Below are 17815 nucleotides of genomic sequence, written 5' to 3' on the forward strand. Positions count from 1 at the left end.
CGAGCGATGAATCATCCGCACTTTGAAACATTTTCTGCCCCTCCACAACCCCGCCATTCTGTAACCAACAACCATGGCTTCAGAAACCACAATTTTGCCCAAGAAGGGCGAGCGAAACATTCTCATCACAAGTGCTTTGCCTTATGTCAATAATGTGCCTCACTTGGGCAACATTGTAGGTTCAGTTCTCAGTGCCGACGTCTTCGCTAGGTGTGTCTTGTGCGCCGCTCTTTGTTCCGCTGTTTGAGGCTCACCTAGGATTTGTCCCAGATATCACAAAGCTTGCGGACGACAGACTCTCTATATCTGTGGAACAGATGAGTACGGCACGGCAACGGAGACGAAGGCCTTGGAGGAGAAGGTGACGCCGGAGGAGCTCTGTGCCAAATACAACAAGATCCACCAGGAGGTGTACGAGTGGTTCGAAATCGGTTTCGACCATTTCGGCCGCACTCCCACCCAGCAGCACACAGAAATCTCGCAGGCAATTTTCAAGAGGCTCTACGAGAATGGATACCTGACGGAGAAGACCGCAGAACAGCCATTCTGTGAGGCGCACGGGTCATTTTTAGCGGACCGCTATGTTGAGGGAGAGTGCCCGCGGTGCCACTACGAAGATGCTCGAGGAGATCAGTGCGACAAGTGCGGCCACCTTCTCGATCCTTTTGATCTCATCAAACCTCGCTGTAAGCTCGATGGAGCTACGCCCGTGCGCCGCTCCACGAAACATATTCACCTTCTTCTTGACAAGCTGCAGCCTGAGATTGAGAAATGGGTTCTCCCCGCCATGGAGAAAGGCGACTGGCCCAAAAATTCTAGGGACATCACCAAGGCATGGTTGAAAGAAGGCTTAAAGGACCGTGGCATCACCAGAGATCTCAAATGGGGAGTTCCTGTTCCCCTCCCTGGATTCGAGAATAAAGTTCTCTACGTGTGGTTCGAGGCCTGCATCGGCTATCCGTCGATCACGGCCAACTACACTCCCGACTGGGAGAAGTGGTGGCGCAACCCGGAGGAGGTTGAACTGTATCAGTTCCTTGGCAAGGACAATGTGCCCTTTCACAGTGTGATTTTCCCTGGGTGCGAGCTGGGAACCAAAGAGAAGTGGACCATGCTGCACCATCTCAGTACCACTGAGTACCTGAACTACGAGGGAGGCAAGTTTAGCAAGTCTAGAGGAGTCGGCGTGTTTGGAAACAACGCCAAGCAGACAGGCGTGCCCCCAGATGTGTGGCGGTACTACCTTTTGAAGAATCGCCCGGAGACTGGCGACACACAGTTCGAGTGGCGTCCGTTCGTCGAATGCAATAACAGCGAATTATTGGCCAAATTGGGTAACCTGGTTAACCGTGTCGTCAAGCTGATCGCAGCTTCTTATAACTCCACTATCCCTGAGTTCACCGTTCCCGAGAGCTTCCAGCCGAACTTGGACGAGATCACAAGCCTCCTGCGACAGTACATTGAAGAGATGGAAGGCGTGCATCTTCGCGCAGGTATTAGCACAGCGATGAGGCTCGCGGAGGCTGGAAACGGTCTCATCCAGGCCAACCGACTTGACAACGCCCTCATTGCCAACGAACCCGACAAGGCTGCGGCGGTTGTCGGTACCGTCATCAACTTGATCCACCTTCTCTCCAGTGTCTTCGCTCCTTACCTTCCTGCTACCTCCAGGTCTATTCTCGAGCAGCTGAACGCGCCCTTTGGAGTCATTCCGTCTTTCGATGAACTCAAAGATGGCTGGAAACCAGTGGCCCTGAAGGCAGGCCACAAGATTGGCAAGGCCAGGTATCTCTTTTCTCGCATTGACCCGAAGAAGGCCGATGAATGGCGTGAGCTGTTCGGCGGATCTCAGGCAGACAGACAGAAGAAGGAGGAGGAAGCTGCCAAGGCTGCTGCAAAGAAGGCAGCCAACAAAGCCAGCAAATTGAAGAAGAAGGAGAAGAAAGCGGCACAGGCAGCTGAAACTAGTGTTGAGGCTTCTGCCAAGGGAGGCGCAGAGGCGACTGATATTACTACGGAGGGGAAGAACGATGAAGCGGTTGAGAAGGTTGTCGATGGCATGGCCCAGGTCACGATCCCAACATCGTGAGCTCTCATTCATTATCCAATGGATTCTGAGATTTTTCACTCCCGAAGAGGCTTGAAAAGCCTGGAATGACCGTCGTACATGATATCGAGGTGGCTGGAGGGGTTTTGGTTCTCGATTCCCTCGTGGTGTTTTGGAGATGACCGGCTGGCATGAGATACGATGTAGTAGAAATGACAATTACTGAGATTTATTGACAATACCCTTCGCCGAGCAGATACTGACTTCAACTTGTTTTATGGGCATTAAGTACCAGCGTATTGTACTCCGTAGGCATCAGATGTTTAGGCAGTATGCGTTTGGACGGAGGACAGTGTTCCATGGCATCTACCTACCGCGACTGTCCTTGGGATTATATAAAATCGCAGTCTGCACGGTAGTATTGACTTGCCCTATCATTGCCCCTTTTTGTCCCGTCAGAAAAGATATTGTGTCACTAAATATTTGCAAAACGACGTTTGACTGCATTTTCTCGGACTTGGGGTTGTTTTTAATATTATAGGAAGGCGGTATGTGTGGTGCCCTGAGGATTTTGCCCACCTCTCGTCAGTGCCTTAAGTCTCAGGTCCCAACCTGAAGGTACTTGCACTTGATTCGTGTACACCGCGTCAAGACTTGTCTCATACGCTGCTTTTCCTCCTAGTCCGGCCCTGGTTGTCTGTTTTAACTATACCAGGAAGCTGTTGCACCGGAGGTATAAACCACTTTCATTTTCTTTGTCCTTCGTGTGCCTCATAGTCTGGGTTCATTCGTTGTTCACCTCATACCGCGCAAGCCACAACCGAAGAAAACAGAAGAGAAAAGGCTCCCCCGTTCGAATGTCGCTCTTCGGGAACGTCGGCGCTACGTCGACAGCAGCTGGTCAAACAAATACCACAGGCGATATCTCCAAAGATGTAGCGCTCAACTCGCCGCCCGAAGATGGCATCTCTGATCTTCGATTTTCTCCCGCAAGCGAACATCTCGCGGTAGCTTCGTGGGACAAGAAGGTCCGCATCTACGAAATCAACGAACAGGGTCAGAGTGAGGGTAAAGCTCTTTTCGAGCATGAAGCTCCGGTCTTAAATTGTTGCTGGTCACCGGTAAAGTTTCTACTTCTCGTCATGTGTTCTTTGTCTGACCTGCTAATCTTTGTGCTTTTGGCTAGGATGGAACGAAAGTTGTCGGAGCTGGCGCCGACAAAGCTGCACGCATGCTGGACCTCGCAGCTAACGCTACTACACCCGTTCAAGTCGCTGCCCACGATGCTCCTATCCGGTGCTGTCATATGATTCCCAACCCGGCTGGAAACTCTTCTCTTCTTGTGACTGGTTCATGGGACAAGACCGTCAAATACTGGGACCTGCGGCAATCCACCCCTATTGCGACGGTGGAGTGTCAGGAGCGCGTCTACACCATGGATGTCAAGAACAAGCTGCTAGTGGTGGGAACGGCAGACCGATACATTAACATCATCAATCTTGACAATCCCACCAAGTTCTATAAGACCATGCAGTCACCACTCAAGTGGCAGACGCGGGTAGTCAGCTGCTTTACGGATGCCACTGGTTTCGCTGTCGGTAGTATCGAAGGACGTTGTGCCATTCAATATGTTGAGGACAAGGACTCTAGTTCCAACTTCAGCTTCAAGTGTCATCGGGAAACCCCTCCAAACCAACGAGATATCAACAACATTTACTCTGTGAATGCCATTTCCTTCCATCCGGTCCACGGTACCTTCAGCACCGCAGGCAGTGATGGTACCTTCCATTTCTGGGACAAGGATGCCAAGCATCGTTTGAAAGGATACCCTTCTGTGGGAGGAACGATCTCCAGCACCGCCTTCAACCGCAATGGCAACATCTTTGCATATGCCGTCAGCTACGATTGGAGTAAAGGATATTCAGCGAACACGCAACAACTTCCCAACAAGGTGATGCTCCATCCAGTAGCGCCAGAGGAAGTGAAGCCAAGACCTGGTACCCGGAAGAGGTAGAGGGGAGGCAAAACTGGCGTGTTCGATGGTGATAATCTGGGAGGGTACAACCGGGCCTGGCTTTATCATGAGTAAACGGCCAACCATGTGCCCTTGATGTATGATGATCGGCTCTGGTGGCAGTCTTAGGCGTTTCAATCTGAGGCCTGAATTCTCTGGATGTTCTTTTTCTCTCTGTTTTATTCGTGCGTTTCCCCCATGTATCATATGAGCGATTCGTCATTGCTTTTATTTCTGGGATGGGGTTTCCTTTTCTACTATCTCAGAATGACTGAGGAGAGTAGATCAACTTGCCGGCAGATCGAGTCTTCCGTTGTCGAAAGAGGGTTCAGGCGTAAAATCTACAACGAAGAAGAAAGGAAGCCACGCTACTTAGAATATTACTATGATAATTCTGAGCACCAGTACCCCTTTGACCTGATGAGGGTTGTAGAATTGTAGTGTCGCACTTGTTAAGAGAGTGATTACGATCGTAACAGAACAGGTGGAAGTCGATGCCTGTGGCCTAGGCCTCCTGTTACGTTGAAACCAACCTGAAGGCTGCGTTTCGCATCTATCCTTTAAGGGCTGCTGTCCAACTTCCTCAATTGTGGTCGCTGCGACATCGAGATTTCCGGACGAGGGCGCTGTTGGGGCCGAAGGGCAGCAGATGAATGGGACTTGTGTGTAATATCCCAAGTGCAATGCTCCCTCCTCGGTCTGCTCTTTTCTTCTGAGTAAGTCTGGGCAAAAGCAATTACTTGCACTCGATTATAGGGAGGGGAGCGCAGGCTAATGGAAAGTTGGATACAATTCGCTTTGGAAGGATCAATCGTGGATAATAGTTTCAATCTCGGCCATGGATGACGGCGGCCGATTTTGCGGGGAGAGCCCAAGCTCCCTCTAGAGTTCCCCGCAGTCTTGGCTCTCCAACTCGATGGGCGGTCGGTGAGCACTAAGTGACCCTAAGTAGCTTTAGAAGTTAGAAGTTATAAGCTCGTTAGAAGGCCAGACTGGTTTGAGTGATGACATACTGTATCAATAAGAATAGGAATGCCGTCGTCTCAGAGGTGACTCGATGACAGAGTCGTTTTCAGACATTGTCAGGAAGCGGTTTCACATTGTGGAGTCGACGAGTTTGCAAAGTTGCGGTTTGTACCAGGTAATCGCCAAATGCTCTTCAGTTGACCCTTTCCTCCTTTCCTTTGCTGTGGTATGTTATGGCTTTTTCAGAGCATTTCTCCAGATGAAAAGCATGTGGTGAAAGAGAGCCCCTGCATTCTCTGCTGGTGCTTTGAAGGTAGATTCAGGCAAGCATTGTTGTTTCCTTTGCTGTCAGCACACCCAAAACACCGATTTGAATAAACATCAACTTTAGATGATGGACATCGCTCTAAATGATGGTTAGAAATTGATGTTTTTGACTTTTGAGTCGAAGAGAAGAAAACCAGACCGAAAAAAGACGTAGATAATTGCCAGCACTTGGCCTCGTCTCCTGCAGTTTGAGTCGTTTGATGCTGGGGAGAGACTACTTACTATGAAGCCCACCCCTTGTGAGCATAGCCACGAATTATTACTGGGCCCCTGTACCTTGATAAGGTGATATATACCTTAGAGTGGTAGCATATGTTTTGAAGTAACTTTTCGCAAAGTTTACAATGATAATGTGACTTCCATTGTCACCGCGAAATTATTAGAGAGAAGGTAAAAGAACATCTGAAACACCAGGTCTTAAGAAGACTCCATCTTCTACCAAGTCGGGTGTGTACATTGCATATCACAGGTATCACACCACCCTTGGCCATACTCAGAACCGAGACCCACCCTCAACGCTAAAGTCACTAATCATGGTGATACCTTAGTAGATTGTTTCCTAAGAGTTAGTGGAGAAGTGTTAGCTGACCCAATGTGCTTGTTAGTTTCATTAGAGGTACCTCTCTATTATCAGACAATAATAAAGATGACTGATCAGGAGACTGGCTGTAGATCATCACGTGAGTATTGGTTGTCTTATCCATTTTTGGTTATGGCTACCCCGAATACCTTGACCCTCAGGAGCCATTGATGTTCAAAATCGGAATGGGACTGTCGACCCATGGAAACATGCAACTCTCATACAAGGTAAGGAGGCATTGCAGTGGCTGTTGAGTGGTGGATTTGAGCTTCGACGGCCGCACGTGAGGTCATTCTGTCCCCGGATGAGCCTTCGATTGGCATTTGTTCATTCGTACTTTCAGGGTCCTAAGTTTAAGACCATTTTTGAGTGGTGTCGTCAAGACTCAACATCTACTTAGCTACTTGCAATTATTTGGCAGATACACTTCTTCTACAATCATAGCTCGCTGTCCATCCAATAACTCTTCTCGCTGCATAATAACTACTGACGATCGAGGACCTAGAGGTAGGTGGGACAACGGAGTACTTTGGTAAGGTCATACTCACACGCCAAGTGGAGCGCGGGAATGCGGGGTGCAGCCTTAGAATCAACAGTCAACGTAAGAGTAGATAGTGGATCCCGCCCACCAGAGCTCTTAGAAACGTCACGCTCGCGTGTGATCCGGTTCTCCCGGAGAAGCTACCTATCATACTGACAATACTGAGAAGATGGAGGCATTCTATTACTGAGTATCAAAATCCACGGATTTTTCTCCAGAAGAAAGTATCTCGTCTATCTAGATATTGGAATATCAATATTAATGGTCAACTGATGGATGTATAGGTACACGACACGGACTAAAGAAACTAGATGCATATGCATCTATACATAGGTAGCTATCACGTCCATACGATCCTTGTTCCGTCATTTCCCCCTTCCTCCTCAGTCAGTTCTACGATGTAGATTGCGAGGTAAACTGATGTTGGTGCCTTAAGGATATGATGAAATCATATCGCAGTATTAGCGAGAATGCAATCGGCCAACCACCATTCGAAGCTCATCATGCGATACCTTTCTGGAAGCAGAAAGATTTGCCTGTCCCCTTGATAGCTAGCTACCTCCCTAGGCAAGTAGACTCGATCTAGAGGCTTCGACCCCGCTCCAGCTTCAAAAGGTCATTGACTCAACTCAAAATGCACGCATGGTATGTTTTCAAACAGTGGGTCCACCACCACCACCACCATCATCATCATCTTCTTCTTCATCTTCATCGATTAATGCTCAACGACTGGTGGATGTAGATGCTTGGTACTGTACAAACTCTGTATGACCAGAGAGGATGTAGGCGTACCTAAGATAACTACGTAGGGAAGTCAGGTACGTACCTTCCTGGTAGAGTCGTACAGGCCATTCTGTGTGAAAAGATACTATGATGCTGAGCTCATTAAGGTAAGTATCCATGATTCGATCTCCTCATTCCTCCTTTGGTAGAACCACTCATCTCCCCTCAAGGACTCAGGGTCACCTGCCTCTTCCCCCTCCCGCCCATCTTCCCATCCTTTTCCTCCCCTCCCCTTCCCTCTCTTCCTCTTCTTCCCCTTCTCTCCCTTTCCATCCATTGATTCTCTTTGGATTCCATCCGTAACCATCATCAATTTGTCCAACAGTCTGGTAAGCTTTCTTCGTTCCTGCATTTCTCCCCTTCCCGTCCTATCAGCTGTCCATTCCTCTCTTGCCCTCCATCAACCGTCCTTTCATCGTCGTTGCAATATCCTTGCAGTCTATACCGTGATCATGTGGGCAAGAAGCTAATCCAGGAGGGTCGGTTCTCTCTTAGAACCATTCTCATCTCTTTGCTTCTCTGATCCCAGCACCATCAGTTGCAACCATGTCTGCCGAACTCACCAAGGTCGACTCTGCCATCGCCGGCTTGTCAATATCGCCCAAGGACGAAAAGGCCCCCGATAAGGCAGAAAAGAAGTCTCACAAGCGCACTACATCCCAAACAGAAGGTGTCTGGAACATCAAGGATCTTGGTAAGTCTCTATTCCGATGTGTTACTTGAAGTATCCAAGTTAGCCTTGCTTTGCTTGCACCAATGAGTGTCTGCAGTAAGCTTATTACTCTCGAGCGTAGAGGCACAAAAGATTGAGTTGTCATTGCCCATCGAGACACAAAAGACTGGATGGTAAGCGTGACTCCGCCTGCGGTAACGGGGCTCGGATCAAATCAAGCTCATGCATGCGGTACAGGAAGCTCAACACGTCTCCAAACACCATCGACGACAAGGACGTTCTCAAGATGTACCTGGTGACCCCACCGGTCAAGAAGATTGACCTGGTATGGCCGTTGGGTCTGTCAGTCACTGCTCGTAACCTCAAGGGTGTCACAGTCAAGGATGCGCTGGACGCAATCTACAAGCAATTCAAGAAGAAGGCACGCATATCTGCTCTCTTTTCCAGCGTCCTTCAAGTCATTTCACTACTGACCGTTCCCTCTAGGCCGATGATGAACTGGATAAGCCCTACCTCGCTGGCTTCGAGTGGGACAAGGAGGAGTGCTGGACACGCCTCATCGTCCATCAGACCAAGAACGGCCCACCCGCAGCACCCAGCAAGAAGTCCAAGAAGAAGAAGGATGAGGCATAGATATCTTATGCATCCTAGCCATCATAATGGCGAGGTCTGGCTATCTTCCCCTCTCTTCACTTCTTTCGATCCCTCCTCCTATTCCATTCTTCAATGGCCAGAGCACCTCTATCTCGCGTCTCGCTTCCCTGCATGTCTTTTCATGGGCGGGTTCAAGATGTAGAAGCAAAGATGGCTGGTGTTTAAATCTGCTTTGTAATTCGATATTATGGATCTGCTGTGCTCGAATCTTGTCTTTTCTTTTCTTCACCATTTGCATGTCACTACCCCACCGCTTCTAAGCGAATGCTGGTGTGTCTCGGTGTATGTGGGTGTATGCGGGTGAATGCGTCTGTGACCGGTCCGACCTGCTCGCTGGAGATGAAACATTGTATCATGTCTCTGCTACATGCGTCATGTATCAACCAGGAGCTCATTCACTCATTTATTAACCATTAATGAAGACATCTTAAATCAAGGCGCTTACACTAGACATCAATTGTCAGACTTGTCTCTGAATACACACGAGCGCAAGTTTGGGTACGGCGCGAAGCTTTGGAGATTTTGGTAATCCAAAGCACTTGAGGGCAGCGTCGGGGTAATGAAGTACCACTTTGAAGCTGCTTTGGAAACACCGAATCTCGATCTGCCTGTAGACTTTGCCAAATGAGAATGACATTTTGCGAGTCTTTCGATCACTCAGCCTGAGAGGAGCTTGGCGGTGAAGGGCTCATTAGTCATTACTTTTGCCATGTAGGGAGAAGCATCATTCAGGGGTGAAGCGAAATCGCATGATCCGAGTTCGTCTGATTTCTTCAGGTGACTGGCTAAAAATATTCACAAGAAAATTCTCATCCTTTCATTAGAAAGTAGTATGCGATGGGTGGGTCATAGCTCCGTGCGCCTCGTGTCATTGGAGAGAGCGATCTCATCATGCAGTGTCTCATATGTACGATACATGGGCAAAGAAGAGAAAAAGAGAGAAAGATAGAGAGGAAGAAAGAAAAATCACTTCGCGCCGCCAAACAATACCAACACCACTTCGTCCAGAATGGTAAATATCAAATGCGAGTTCAAGCGCTGGTTGTTTAGTGCAGCAAAGATCCTGCGAGCTGCCCCTTGAGCATTGGCTCGCCCGACGACGTTGCCTGCTACATCGGGGATCAGAGTCACCAGCACCAGGCTAGCTTCAGTCCGACTCTTGAGTCGCTCGGATGCCGTGCGGACCTTGTTCTCGCGCAAGACACCTCCAGGCCACATAGACTCCTTGGCCATGCTAAGATAGCGGAGGAGGGATTCGTCCTGAACCAAAGACCGAGCACCTTCACGGACCTTGCGTTCGATCGTCCCACCCAGCAGTTGATGGAGTACAACCACGACTGCGCGCCCACGCAGCCAGTTGTTGCCTCTGTTCAGCTCAAATGCTTCCAGGAACAGGTCACAAATAGGCTTGATGAATGGCTCCAGCTCGCGGTCTTCAAATGCGTTTAATTCGGCTTCGGCTTCAGCTGCCGTGACTGCATCCTCGGTAGCTAGCCCTGAATTGGGCACAAGACTGGCTTGATGATTCGTAGCCGCAGATATGAGATTCTGACCGGCCGCTGATAGTTGGTCCAGTACACCGAAATTGCCGAGGAAATCATCCATCCCGTCAGCGACCGAGTTGTAGATACGGGTCACTAGATCTTTGGTCTCCCCGTCGCGTGGCGTCTCGTCGCGAGGGATGATGGCTCGCTGTGACAGGAAAGCTCGCAAGTCCCGGCTCCGGCACACCTCGGGAAGCAGCAACAAGTTCCGTAGGTAAGCCTCTAATGCCAATCGACGCTTCTGGAGAAACTCTTTTTGCAGTTTCATTACCATGCGACGTCGAGGAAACTCCAAATGACGAACAGAGGGGTATCTCATCCGTAGCCTTTGATGCAGCTCATGAAACTCACTATACCTGCGAGCAACGGCCCAGGATGCAGCTGGCATCTGCTCGCCGGCGTTTCTTTGCACTTCAATCACGTCTGAAAGATTTGAGTTAGCTACTACAGCAAATAAAGGGCAAAGCAGGATACTGGAAGAATAGACATACACATCGCGTACTCTCGGCCGTCTTCCTCTTTGCCCACTACAATGGACTGGATTCGGACGGTCGAGCGGCCATATAAACTATTGTCACTTTCCTGAATGATATATTGTTGTCGCTGCATCTCCTTGCGGTGAATCTCACGCTGAATGCTAGCCTTAGACTTTCGCAGGATCCTTAACTCCGCAGTATTGTTCGTGAGGTCGGCTTTCCGGGTCAGAGCATCTATCACGGCGTCTTGAGCAGCGAGCTTCTCAATGTCAGCGCTAAGCGCCTCGATTGCCTCGGTCAGGCCGAGATCTCCTGGAACGGCCTCTTGAACTTCGTCCGCAGGGTCCTTGTCATCTGTCTCAGGAGGTTCGTCATATTCATCCTCCAAAAACTTTTGCTGATCCGGAAAGAGTTCATCATCGAAAACGCCAATTCGAGATGACTGGTCAACAAGCCCAAGCGAAGCGATGCTCGGTTTGGCTTTATTGTCGTCCGTACGATTGTCCAATCGTCCCAAGTCTCCTGTACTGCGCGGAGATTTGAGACCTTGATCAACAATGCTAAACGATCCGGGCGATCCAGAATCGATATACTTCACATCTCCTAGATTGGCATTTCCGGGGTCACTCGTGATGATGTCGTTCAAAGCAGCCTCCATTGACTTGATTGCCTGGTTTTGGGTAGCGTCATTGAAGCCACTTTGAGAGTCGGTGCCGAGACTTTGTGTAGAAGCTGCGAGAGGGTCTGTATCGTAGTCATCATCGAACAATGGCGCTGACCGCTCGGAATCAATGGACCGTCTCGTCTCCTCCTCATCATCAAAGAGCTTGCCCATACTCCGGACGTCACTAGAGGAGGCCACGGCCCTCCGCAGATCCTTCGGCTTTTGCCCAGGATGTGAGGAGGTACGAGCCATTAAGGGAGGCAGAGGCCGTCTGACAGGTGACTCGACTTGTGCAGGCGACGCATGAGATCCGGCAACGGAAACTTCATCTGATGCGAGGTATTTATAGTACAGGTCGGATTGTTTGAATTTGGGGTAGTACACACTTTGTAGCTCTTCCAGGACCGCGGACTGGGTGCTTAGAATGACCGTCCGTGCTTTACGGTACTGTTCTGGTGTAGCCCGTTTGCCTGCACTCAGAAAAGCCTTGACAGTCCGACGTGCTTCCTCACTGACTTTGAGTTCGGGCTTCGACAGGTAGGTTTCACTGATGAGAGCCATATCATTCCGATCCGCTGTGGTCCAGGTCATGGAGCTCGGCGATGTCTCATCACCAAAATCATCTTCAAGTGGGTTGCGAAATCCGTCAACGACGATCCAGAATTGAACAAGCGACATGAGCTTCTGCCGATCCATAAACTCCATGAAGTAGGAGAGACCGGATGCATCATGCATCACATCGACCAAGGACGCCTCGGGTTTACCCGAAGAGCTATTGCGACGAAAATGAGACTCAACAGTTTTTGCATACGGCGTACTGCTTCCTCCCGGTGCTGATAGTTTATCAACCTTTTGGTCCAAAACTCTTTTGCCTGTTTCCAGGCGCCGGAGGTAAACCGGATCTTGACCTTCCACCATAGATTCCCGTTTCAGTTGACTTGCGACCAGCGCTCTGAAACGTCTGGCATCGGATAAATTGTTACAACGCCGAATGGTTCGGACAAACCGCTCAAAAGCCCTTTCTGAATCGTTCGGTGCGAGTTTGGGAAATGGGTGACCACGTTTGGACTTCGGGGCGGGCGAAGCATGTTCGTCGAGAGCCGCCCGTATCTTCTGAACTGTTTTGCGATCTTGGATAGTTGTTCTTCCGTAAGCTTCAACCAATTGATTCCATGTATCTGGGTCCGATAGGACCGATACCAGAGGAAAGAGAACAGCGCAAGCTAATATCTCACGGATCAGAACGGTTACAATACGGCTGTTCAAGACGTGCTCAGGAAACAGCTTTGGTAGTAACCCCAATGTGATCTTCCGTAGATACTCCTGCTCCACAAGTTTCTGATCGGACACAGAGAGCGCCGCGGCGGGATGAAGACGACCATCACGATACTTCTTAGCGATGGCGAGGTCCAGCTCCTCAGATTCGGTCACATTGCGCGTCAAATTCCGTCCCCGCACAGATCTCTCTGCAACGTCGAATTCCTTCAGATGAGCGGTCAGGATCGGAAAGATACGCGACACGACCAGCGAAATCAGATCCTCTGCAAGTAATCGATTACATAAATTTCCGATAGCGGCTCGAATGACTCTATCCACTTCATTAACAAAAGCCGGATTCGGGCTTATATGCTGATACCAAGACGCGATAAAGTCCCTTGTCACCAGAGACAAGAGCTCATCAATACTCTCCGACACAATGAACGACTGCGGGTAGAGGGAATCTGCGCGGTATGTCGAGCGCGCGCGAATCCCTTCCACTTCACTGGGCCAGTGCCTTGGGGAAAGAAATGCGAGGGGAATGCTGCTAGGTCTAGGAGGTTTTGCGCTATCTAAGGGCCGAATCGTGAGAAACACCACCGCCAGCAACGCGGTACACGAGAGCAGAACACCCAATACGAGGGCATATCCGAGATATCGCAAAACTGGAAACCAGCGAACAACCAAGCCCCATGCAATAAAGCCACCAGTGCTAAAAAGAATGATGTCGCGGCGATTTAGGGCCATTCTCCCAGGTGGTATGAACTGATAGGCGAGGATCGTCCCATGACGCTCAGTAAAGGAAGGCAGAACGGTTGAGTGAGAGGAAGGGTAGCATGATCGGAAGTAGTGCAGAAACGGATCGAAAAGACTATCAAGCTATTATTAGTACTTGTTAGGGTAATAACGGCAACGACAAAACAAACATCAGGACGATGGGAAGGTACCCGCGAGCTGATAGAGGTGCATTGATCGATACAGAGACAGATAGATAAACGTTGGCGGTGAGGAGTTAGAGCTTCGAGGTCCACCGAACGTGGGGACTCTGGGGAGTGTTTACTGATGAGACCCGAGAGTTGCCTGGAAAGGTAGACGCTCACATCTTTCGCCAGTCATTTGCTTATTGAGCTGAAGCAAATCTAACTGAGGCAGATTCGTTACACCTCCCGAGTCAATGGACAAGTCGAAATAAAATCAATCTTTATCTCAAGTCGACGACTGATTTCGATACTGATTGGATCATGTGACCCAGGAAGCTCCGAAACAGACGTCATGTCATGTGTTTACCTTACCTATTACGGGGTGCTAGCACCTAGGTATGCCTGAGGTTCCCTTTCATGTATTGTTGTTCTTTTCTTCCTTTTCCTCGACAACCCTCTCCATATAACCATACCACGTTCGAACTGCTTTATCTCGTTCTTGACCCATTTTGAGTCTTCTAGTGCTCTTCCATCATGGCCAATCTTGTAGATTATATCGATTTTTCTCAGAAATCCTTCCAAGGTACAATCCTCTGTTAATTGTTACCAGTCCTACGCATGTGATTTTCACAACTGACGAGCATCATTGTAGGATGTGCTCTCTTCATCCTGTTCAATCCACTGTTCTGGAAGTAAGTCCTTGCTTAACTTGCTTAACTTGCTTCTCTCTATTTTCTTTTCCAGTCGGAGCACTCATGGGCTAACCTACGCGTCGCTTGTAGCATCGTTGCCCGTACTGGTTGGTTTCAACCTCCCGTTCCCTTAGGCTCGAATCTAGGAATACTTGCTTATTGTCGCAAACCCGATTACTTTTTCTCCTTGTAGAGTACCGAAAGCACTACCTCACTCGTATATTCGGTAGCCCCTACTACGGATGCTACTTTCTCGGATTCATCATCTTTACCCTGGGCCTCGCTCGCGACCATGTGTATCAACTGGCCCTCCAGGATCAGCCTTACTACGCCCCAGTGCACCAACCGATTTTAGGCTCCATTCTGTTCGGCATCGGATCTATCCTCGTTTTGACTAGCATGTATGCCCTTGGCGTCACCGGAACCTACCTTGGAGACTACTTCGGCATCCTCATGGATGCTCCCGTCACCGGCTTCCCCTTCAACGTTACCGGTTCCCCCATGTACTGGGGCAGCACCCTGAACTTCTTGGGTGTGGCTCTCTACTTTGGCAAGGTCGCCGGTCTCCTGCTCACTGCGGAGGTCTTCATTGTATACTGGATCGCTCTCCAGTGGGAGGAGTAAGTCACCCGATTCTCTCCCAGGTCCTCTGGCCCTAGGTTGGGTCCTACATTTCCCAGTGTCCTCGCTGGAAGTGAAGAATGTAATGGAAACTGATCGCGGCATTGTAGTCCTTTCACTGCGGAGATCTATGCTAAGCGTGAACGGGAACGTGCAAAGTCCAAGCGGGGCGGCAAGAGCTTGTAAAAGTAGCATGCCGTCTGCGTGCAGTAGCACTCGAAACCGAAGACTCTGCAGGATTAGTGCCTTGGACTTTCAACATCTTTCAAAATCCTTGCGGGTCATGGACACCTTCGTCCTTGCCTTGGTTTTCGACAAGACGATTTGGGTGGCGCTTACGAGCTCACGAATTACGTCTTTCATGATAGAGGAGGGAAATGGGACAGCTTGTGGAATTATCTTCAACGATCACTTCCAAAGTGACATCGCGGACCACTACCAAACCTGCGTAAGGCACCAAAAGTTTACACGGTGGAGGCATATAGTCGGATGGTGATATAACGGCGAAAGAAGGTCACTGAGAAAAGGTTGGCTCATGATTCTTGTACATAATTTTTGTCACTTTCAGACGACGATATACCAGAGATATTGTTTAATGTTGGTTTTTTCGCTATTTAGACTGCCGGCCTTTGATTCCTTGCCGGCGTAGTCGTTCTGCAAGTCAAAATGTCAAGTAGAAGTCATCCCTGAGAGAATTGAAACAATTAACCTCCCATACAAAGACTCCGCCAACTCCACGCTATGTATCTATTCAAAAACTGTTGAATTGCGTGCGATTGAAGTCGTTCAATACGTGTTAACCATGTCCCAAACCAGATAGAAAGACCAAGAAGAGGATCTCAGTTGTCTAAGCGCGTCGACCTCGTCCTCGTTTGCCTGTTGCTCTGCTCTCCTCGACCGTTTCGATCTCATCTTCGTCGACCCCCTTTTTGAGTTCTTCGCCTTCGGCGAGACCCCATTTTTCAGGATCGTACCAGTCCTCTCCATCACTCAACTCTCCGACGTGCCCTTCCACTTTACACCACTCAAAGATGTCTTCCTGCATCCGACACGCCCGGAGCAGGCACTCAAGCATGTGCTCGAATCCTCGAACGGTCTCTTCTTGCTTCTGAATAAAAGACCAAAGCAGCCGTCGCGTTTCTTCAGCTTCATTGGCTGGTAACCCAAAGTTGGGATCAGGTAGCACAGACTCAGGCACGAGGAATAGCGGATGTGGCGCTGGAAGTGCGTTGAGTGTGTCAGTGGAAGCCGAGGGGGAGAGCTTGCCAGAATCTTGGGCCGGTTCTGTATTTGAAGCATTCGCTTGCGCTCGCGTAGTCATGCGTCGAGGCGGCTCTGGTGATGAGCCATCCTGCATCTCCGTGTCCTTGTCCGTTTCATCTCCTTGTGGACCGTCTCGTTGTTCGGCTTCGGCTTCCGCTCCTTGCTCGTCATTTGCTCGAGCCTTTCCTTTCCCTTCTTTGGGATGTTGGTCCGAATTTGCTACAGAGTCATGGGCCTGCTTCCCATCAGTCACGATGTGCCCATTGACCTGCGGTTCCGAATTTGCAGTGTCTCGATGCGGGGGAAGATCTGTCACAGCCGCATCGACTTCCTCAGACTTGGGTTGCATCGACTGATTGTTTTTGATAGTGTTGTCGTCCGTCTGCACCTCCGCCTCGTTGTTTTGAGCATCCATCATCTCAACATCTTTTCCTCCTGCCTGGGCTGCCGGCAACTCCTGGTTCGATTTATCTGCTGCGACCGAATCGACCAGTCCATTTAGCGCATGTTCGCCGGATGGTGAACCGCGCATCGCATAAGACGCCCAAGGCTCGAATAAGAACCGATCTTCCGCAGTTTCAAACATCCCGCAAGGCATCCAGGACCCATCCCCAAGGAACTGTCGATGAAGATTCCTTGCTCGCCACAACAAAGCGCGCTCCTGTCGAAGTTTCGCTTCAACAGCTTGGGTCATATTTCTAAGCGCCTTCGAAGTGTAAGCGTGCGACAACGAAGGGTGAGTAGGCAGCTCCGACGGATGCTTCAGAGGACATAGGAGGTCTAGAGGATAACGCGGAAAGATGTCAGCTGTCTAGAAAATCGCTGAACCAGCGACAGAGTGCAAATACGTACTTTCCAAAGCAATCTCGGAGAATGGATTCTCTTCAGCAGCAGCCGCATCCGCCTCCGAGTCTTCATCATCCTCATCAAGCTCGTCACCCTCCGAATCATAGCGCACCGGATTACGTTGAAGGATATAGCGAGTGTATCCGGCGTGTTCGATTTTCTAGAGCCCGTGTCAGCCGTTTTGCTCCCGTAGCCCCGCGCGCCATCGTCGATGTTTCAAACACAAAAGTCCGGTAGGTCGGAAAAGTTACCTGTTTGTACAATTGCTCTGGATGTATGTATCCTAGAGCGCCCTCACGCACGTACTTCGCATTGGCCCGTAATTTGTTGCCTCTGTTCGTCGGCTGAGTGATCGGTTCATCGGGACCTGAGTCTTCAGCATTAAGAAGTCAGAAATAGCTCAGAAAGTGACCATTGATCGCAAGGGTGGGACAAATAAGGAAACGCAGATATACACTCTGTCTCTCTTCGTAAGGCTCTTTTCATGCCAATAATTGTATCGGCGATCAGGGCCGCTTGCGCTGCCATGATTGGGATGTGTCCGATTGACGGCGTAATGGGCGAACAGAGTAACAAGCAGCGCAAGAAGGGAAGGATGGGCTAGTCGAAACGTCTGGCCACAATGAAGCAGTAAGTGGCAATACAGCAAGGGATAGTGATGAGAAGACGAACTGCACGGCGTCCTCTCTCTCCCTAGTTGCCGTTTTTGTGTCTTGTCTCTCTGTCTTGTGTTGTCTTTGTCTAGTCTGTCTGGGGAGCTGCGGGCGCTGGGCACTTCTACGATCGGCGCCGCTAGTCTGTTTTAGGCCCAACTGTCCCAGCGCGTGATAAGGGCTGACCACGTGATTAGCCCTGAGTCTGGATGACGTCTGTTATCATGTAGGAATATAGAGAGGTACAGGTACCTTAGTACGCCGGACCGAGAATGCAATGTGTCTGCATAGCCC

General features: G+C 49.8%; 6 protein-coding genes across 6 annotated transcripts; 4 read left to right on the forward strand and 2 right to left on the reverse strand.

Moving 5' to 3' along the window:
• Window positions 1–73: 73 nt before the first annotated feature.
• Window positions 74–2089, forward strand: Aspvir_006736 (methionine--tRNA ligase MES1; the record flags this gene model as incomplete). Its single annotated transcript, XM_043269928.1, has 2 exons — window positions 74–210; window positions 271–2089. 2 exons carry the CDS (start codon window positions 74–76, stop codon window positions 2087–2089), a joined length of 1956 nt encoding a protein of 651 aa, XP_043125863.1.
• An 815-nt stretch (window positions 2090–2904) lies between these two features.
• On the forward strand, window positions 2905–4061 carry sonA (putative nuclear pore complex protein (SonA); the record flags this gene model as incomplete). The annotated part of the gene is made up of 2 exons (XM_043269929.1): window positions 2905–3168; window positions 3234–4061. The coding sequence occupies 2 exons, from the start codon at window positions 2905–2907 to the stop codon at window positions 4059–4061; spliced, it is 1092 nt and encodes a 363-aa protein (XP_043125864.1).
• Window positions 4062–7804: 3743 nt separating this feature from the next.
• Aspvir_006738 (uncharacterized protein) lies at window positions 7805–8564 on the forward strand (the record flags this gene model as incomplete). The annotated part of the gene is made up of 4 exons (XM_043269930.1): window positions 7805–7952; window positions 8053–8104; window positions 8169–8388; window positions 8418–8564. The coding sequence occupies 4 exons, from the start codon at window positions 7805–7807 to the stop codon at window positions 8562–8564; spliced, it is 567 nt and encodes a 188-aa protein (XP_043125865.1).
• Window positions 8565–9551: 987 nt separating this feature from the next.
• On the reverse strand, window positions 9552–13273 carry rgsC (putative intermediate filament protein (Mdm1); the record flags this gene model as incomplete). Its single annotated transcript, XM_043269931.1, has 2 exons — window positions 9552–10552; window positions 10621–13273. 2 exons carry the CDS (start codon window positions 13271–13273, stop codon window positions 9552–9554), a joined length of 3654 nt encoding a protein of 1217 aa, XP_043125866.1.
• Window positions 13274–13980: 707 nt separating this feature from the next.
• On the forward strand, window positions 13981–14945 carry Aspvir_006740 (bifunctional phosphatidyl-N-methylethanolamine N-methyltransferase/phosphatidyl-N-dimethylethanolamine N-methyltransferase; the record flags this gene model as incomplete). Its single annotated transcript, XM_043269932.1, has 4 exons — window positions 13981–14029; window positions 14229–14249; window positions 14332–14758; window positions 14870–14945. 4 exons carry the CDS (start codon window positions 13981–13983, stop codon window positions 14943–14945), a joined length of 573 nt encoding a protein of 190 aa, XP_043125867.1.
• Window positions 14946–15606: 661 nt separating this feature from the next.
• On the reverse strand, window positions 15607–17396 carry Aspvir_006741 (RXT2 domain-containing protein; the record flags this gene model as incomplete). The annotated part of the gene is made up of 4 exons (XM_043269933.1): window positions 15607–16802; window positions 16875–17028; window positions 17120–17241; window positions 17324–17396. 4 exons carry the CDS (start codon window positions 17394–17396, stop codon window positions 15607–15609), a joined length of 1545 nt encoding a protein of 514 aa, XP_043125868.1.
• Between the last annotated feature and the right edge of the window lie 419 nt (window positions 17397–17815).

This window comes from Aspergillus viridinutans (assembly GCF_018404265.1).
Source record: "Aspergillus viridinutans IFM 47045 DNA, scaffold_4, whole genome shotgun sequence".
Classification (NCBI taxonomy): domain Eukaryota; kingdom Fungi; phylum Ascomycota; class Eurotiomycetes; order Eurotiales; family Aspergillaceae; genus Aspergillus; species Aspergillus viridinutans.